The following is a 6079-nucleotide window of genomic DNA, read 5'->3' on the forward strand; positions in this document are numbered from 1 at the left end:
CAAAAATAAATGTAAAGTTAAGAGTGTGTTCTATCTCCTATTAAATATGTAGACTACTGCACTGCAGGTTGTGTACTGTTGGATTTTGGGATTTTCAAATTAAGCACACATTTTGAACATATCAATAGTTTTTGTTTTGCACCTTTCAGCCAGTTAGTCAATGGTTCAATGCTCCTGTCAATATGCTTTGGCAAGATGATGAATGGTTAGTGCAAAAGAAATGCACAGACACTCCCACATTGAGGGAATCAGCCAAACTTGACGTCAGGACCCAACTTTGACTATATCAGTCCTGTTCAGGGACAGCCTGTCAGACACACACAGGCACTGTTCTCTTGTTGAGTATTTTTCTTCGAGCAGAAACCATTCTCATCAAATCTCCTTTAACTGACAAGTTAATATCAAGATGGGGAACATGCATTGCCCTCCTGAGGATGCAGCCCTCCTGGCCTCTGTTGCTCAAGACATCTGCCCTTTCCCAAACTACAGCCCCAATCCTCTTTTCATCAACGTGCTGTCCATCAACTCTTCACTTCACCTGAGGAACCAGGTCTTTATTGAGACTGTTATTGACACTGTTCATCACATCACACATGATTCTATAAATAAAATTGAATTTAATTAAATCAAAATAGTTCACAAAATGTTGGACTTTTTGGAACATTTTTAGGACAGCTGTTTAATTTAACATGCAATTAATACAAACTCAATCACAGGTAAATTAGGGCAATCTTTCATGTGGCTCCTTTAATTGTCCTGAACACATTAAAAACAAAAAAAAAAAGTTAACTTCCATTTTCTTTGTGTCTCAATCCCATTCACCCCATCCACTTTGGTTAAGCTGGTTGGTGTTTTTCTTGGGGGACAGAATCAAGGTTTGATACGTTGCTACCCTTTGCTCTCCGGAAACCATTAGCACCCTGGCAAATAAATGCCAAGTGTATCTTTTTTTCTTTTCTACTTACTTCCCCTTCAATTACTACGACCGTCCATATATCAATACAATTATTTCTATTCCCAAAAAGTAAAAGTAAATTAGAGTGTGTATCTATTTCCCGTAGTCTACAATATTACACTCACTGCAGTTGTCACTGTTGGTTTTTGTGGATTTCAATTCCACCATTTCATACATATCTTTTGGTTTTCCCTTCAGCGCAGTTAGTCAATGGTTCAATGTTCTGTCAATAGCTTGGCAGTGATGAATGGTTAGGCAAAAGAATGCACAGACCCTCCCACCTTGAGGGAAATAGCCACACTTGACGTCCGACCCATATTGTGACCGTATATCCGTCCCGTCTATGTGTCGCCGCCTGTCAGACACTCACAGGCACTGTTCTCTTGTTGAGTATTTTTCTGCGAGCAGAAACCATTCTCATCAAATCTCCTTTAACTGACAAGATAATATCAAGATGGGGAACATGCATTGCCCTCCTGAGGATGCAGCCCTCCTGGCCACTGTTGCTCAAGACATCTGCCCTTTCCCAAACTACAGCCCCAATCCTCTTTTAATCAACGTGCTGTCCATCAACTCTTCACTTCATCTGAGGAACCACTACATGGCAGTGCAGTCCTCCCTGACCCCCAAGCAGCTGGAGGACTTCACCCAGGGCCTGAGGACCACTTTTGGCAGGGACGGCAAGGTCACTCTTGGCGGGGTGGGGGTGGTGGCCCTGTCCCTGGCTGTGCTGTTTGACACTCTTGCCAGACAGGTCAGGGGAGAGTGGGTGTCAGACTCAGGTCCTATTCCAGGCTTATTTGTCAAAAACCTGAGAGGGTACTACCCAGCTCATGTCTACACAGTCAGTGAGTACCTGAGGCTGATACCCCACATTGCAAACAACCCTACCAGGATGATAGAGGAGTCAGAGAAGTAGGTGCTATAATGTGTATTACATGTGCCCTATTGAATGTGTGTGCTCTGTGTCAGCTTGTTTATTTTTATTTTCTGTTTGTCTCACCAAGGTACCACAAGCAGTTGGTAATCGATCACGAATCTTGGGACAAATTGGTAGAAAACCACACAATGGCGACAAAAGACGACACCACAGCAGTCAATGTGTTTATGGAACAATATATTGCATTCAGTTTATCCCTTCACCTCAGCCGCATAACAAATTTTACAGGTAATCTGTTGGACATCAACTCCAATGAGTTCCCTACAGCTGATATTATCTGGAATCTCAACTGTGACCTAAAGGCTGCTGACAAAGAATTTTTGGCTAAAGTAAAAAAATCTGACAAACGTACCCAAGAAGCTTTTGAAAGCTGCACGCCAAAGAGTGGACATCCATCGCAGACATGGCTGCAGCATGTTGCCAAGCTAGTTATGGCAGATGTCCTGTTCCTCCCCGCCCAAAGTGGATATGCAAATCCTGATTCAATAGTTGCTCACAGAGAACATTTTGATCTGAAGGCCCATGCACTCAAAAAATGGGTAGAGTAAGAGTAGTTCACTGTCCAATATTCCATAGAATAATTCCACATTAGCCCCACAGCGGGGGAATTTACAGCTAGAAAGAAAATTACTTAAAGTTTATGTTCAAAAGAAAACATAAGAGAAAGTGACCAAAATTAAGAGACAATATATAAAGTGGAACATGAAACTAGTGGAATACATATAGCTAGATTAGCTGTTGATAAACTATGCATGGTCATAATGGAGGGATGAACAGGCAACATATAGAACAAAGGGGTCAGAATGTGATCAGTCATATAGTCTTAATGTTATCTGATGTACTGCTGTTATTTCTTACCTGTTAACCTGCTGGCTTGTTAGTTGAAACTGTAAAGAATCTTGTGATTTTTTGCCCCTCTTTGTCCAATTTCCAAAATGTACGTTCTTTATGCCAGCACTCTTTTAAATGTGTCAAGATATTGACATGTGAAGTTGTGCCCCTCTATCCTTTGTTGATAATACACAAAAAAAGAGATGTCAGGAGAAATAAATAATGGAAATCTATATTTTGGTTCCAATTTTTCTTTAGTTTGAAATATTATTAATTATTATTAATTATTATTATTTATTATTAATATTATTTACCCAGGGAGTTTAGCCATGTGGTAACTCTCTGTGTTTACATCCCCCCGAGAGCGGACGCAGCCGCTGCCTGTGAGAAGATTCACTCCGTCACAGCAGCGCTGCAGACACAGCACCCTGAGGCCTTCATGATCATCTCTGGGGACTTTAACCATGCTACTTTGGACTCTACTTTGGCTGTTTTTCACCAGGTTGTAGACTGTCCGACCAGAAACAACAGGACAATTGATCTCCTGTATGCTAATGTGAGGGATGCATACAGAGCGACTCCCCTCCCCCCACTGGGGAAGTCTGATCACAACCTGGTTCATCTACAGCCACTGTACACCCCCCTGGTCCAAAAACAGCCGGTGACAACTCGCAACAGCAGGAGGTGGTCCCCTGAGATGGAAAGTGCCCTGAGAGACTGTTTCAACACCACAGACTGGGATGTGCTGATCGACCCGCATGGTGAGGACATAGAGGGGATGACACACTGTCTGACGGACTACCTGAACTTTTGTGCAGACGTGGTCTCCCCTATCAGAGCCGTCCGATGTTACCCAACACAGCCAGGGTAACCAGGAGGTCAAGGCTGTCCTCAACAAGAAGAAGGCTGCCTTCAGGAGCAGGGACAGGGAAGCCATGAAGGCAGCACAGCGGGAGGTGAAACATTGTGTGAGGGAAGCTAAGGACAGCTACAGGAGGAAGGTGGAGCAGAAGCTGAGGGAAAACAACATGAGGGAGGTCTGGGAAGGTGTGAGGACCATCACAGGTCACAACACAAAGACCAGAACAACAGGGGGGACAATGGAGAGGGCCAAGGAGCTGAATAACTTTTTCAACAGGTTTAACCAGCCCTTGCCCCCCCTGCCCCCACCCTCACCCCAGCAATGTTCCCTTCCCTCCACACACCTCCCCCCTGACACCACCACATCCCAGTCTACACACCTCCCCCCCAGCACCACAATAATACCCCCCTCCTCCTCCTCAATACAATCCCCGCCCCACATCACCACGGACCAGGTCAGAGAGCAGCTGAGGAAGCTCCGGCCCAGGAAAGCAGCAGGCCCGGATAAAGTGGGTCCGAGACTGTGAAGACTCGCGCAGCAGAACTGGGGGAGCCGCTCCAACGGATCTTCAACCTTAGCCTGCAGCTAGGGAGAGTGCCCACCCTTTGGAAGACATCCTGCATCGTTCCGGTTCCCAAGAAGAACAGGCCCAGCGAGCTGAATGACTTCCGACCGGTGGCGCTCATTCACCCTGATGAAGACGTTGGAGGGCTCTTCCTCAGCCTCCTCAGACCCCAGGACAGCACGCCCAGGACCTTCTGCAGTTTGCGTACCAGCCAGATGTTGGTGTGGAGGACGCCATCCTCTACCTGTTACACCGGGTCCACTCATCTGGATAAGGGGAATGGCACAGTGAGGGTCCTCTTCTGGACTTCTCCAGTGCCTTTAATACCATCGGGCCCCTATACTCCAGGACAAACTGATCAGGATGGGAGTGGACCTATCTGGTGACTGGATCAGAGACTACCTCACCGACAGGCCACAGTACGTCAGGCTGAAGGACATCATGTCTGACACTGTGGTCAGCAGCACTGGAGCCCCCCAGGGCACAGTGCTGGCCCCTCTTCTCTTCACCCTGTACACCTCGGACTTCTGTTACAACTCGGAGCTGTGTCACATACAGAAGTACGCAGATGACACAGCCATCGTTGGGTGTATCAGCGGTGACAGGGAGGAGGAGTATCGGAGTCTGGTGGGGGACTTTGCTCTCTGGTGTCGCACTAACTGCCTACAGCTCAACACCTCTAAAACAAAGGAGCTGGTCGTTGATTTTGGGAGGTCCAGACCAAAACCGCAACCAGTCCTGTTGGAGGGAGTTGAGGTGGAGGCAGTCCAATCATACAAATACCTCGGGCTGTGGCTGGACAACAAACTGGACTGGACAACAAACAGCAGCCACCTGTACAGGAAGACACAGAGCGGCTGTACTTCCTGAGGAGGCTGCGCTCCTTTAACATCTGCAGCAAACTGCTGTGGATGTTCTACCAGTCTGTGGTCACCAGTGTCCTCTTCTACACTGTGGTGTGCTGGGGGGGCAGCATATCAAAGAAGGACACCCACAGGCTGGACAAACTGATCAGGGGGCGGCTCTGTGGTCGGCATGAAGCTGGACTCACTGGTGACGGGCAGAGAGGAGGACATTGGACAAACTGCTGGACATTACTGAAAATTCCAGCCACCCCTGCACACCGTCATCAGCACCCAGAGGAGCCGGTTCAGTGGAAGGCTGCTCCTTCCCAAGTGCCGGACCAACAGACTCGGACTCTTGTCCTCATGCGATCAGACTCTACAACTCCTCACTAGGGGGGAGGAGGAAATAGGGCAGAGGACAATACTACATACATCATACATATATACATACATATATACATACATGCATACATGCATACACAGTACACATACATACATACAACACACGTACACATACATACATACATACACGCACACCTAGTCACTTTATCATTATCACTTCAATACTGGACTCAACACTGACACTTTAATAATAATTTATGGTCTTGTTTGTTTAGTACAAATGTCTTTTGTTTGTTATTTTCATATGTTATTTTGTTGTCTTTATACGTCTTTCTTTTCTTTTTAATCTATTTTTTAATTTGTTCTTTCTTGCTAAAACTGGTGCTGGAATTTTCAATTTCCTTGCGGGAGTCATCCCAAAAGGATCAATAAAGAGAAGTCTAAGTCTAAGTCTAAGTCTAAGTTAATAGAGTATACTCTGCCGGACCCTCCTCCACAGTGCTGCGGTGGAGGGTCTGGCTAGTCCACTCAACATTCCAGGATGGGAGAAAACCGTGCTCTGGTTTATTGGCATTTCTTTAAACAAATCGCAATCCTCATGAACGGTGCTAAGTGCCGGACAGAGGCACGGTGCTGCTGCAACACAGCCTCTAGAAGGAACATGATTTGGTGGAACGTTTACGTTCAAAAGTTGTTTTAGTTGTGCAACAGGAAACTCAGATTGGACAAATAGTCTAGC

General features: G+C 46.1%; 1 protein-coding gene across 1 annotated transcript; it reads left to right on the plus strand.

Moving 5' to 3' along the window:
* The first annotated feature begins 316 nt into the window (after positions 1-316).
* On the plus strand, positions 317-2552 carry LOC116700135 (uncharacterized). The gene is made up of 3 exons (XM_032533050.1): positions 317-543; positions 1547-1870; positions 1963-2552. Exons 1-3 carry the CDS (start codon positions 407-409, stop codon positions 2441-2443), a joined length of 942 nt encoding a protein of 313 aa, XP_032388941.1. The 5' UTR covers positions 317-406; the 3' UTR covers positions 2444-2552.
* The last annotated feature ends 3527 nt before the right edge of the window (positions 2553-6079 follow it).

The sequence above is a fragment of the Etheostoma spectabile genome, chromosome 13 (assembly GCF_008692095.1).
Source record: "Etheostoma spectabile isolate EspeVRDwgs_2016 chromosome 13, UIUC_Espe_1.0, whole genome shotgun sequence".
Classification (NCBI taxonomy): domain Eukaryota; kingdom Metazoa; phylum Chordata; class Actinopteri; order Perciformes; family Percidae; genus Etheostoma; species Etheostoma spectabile.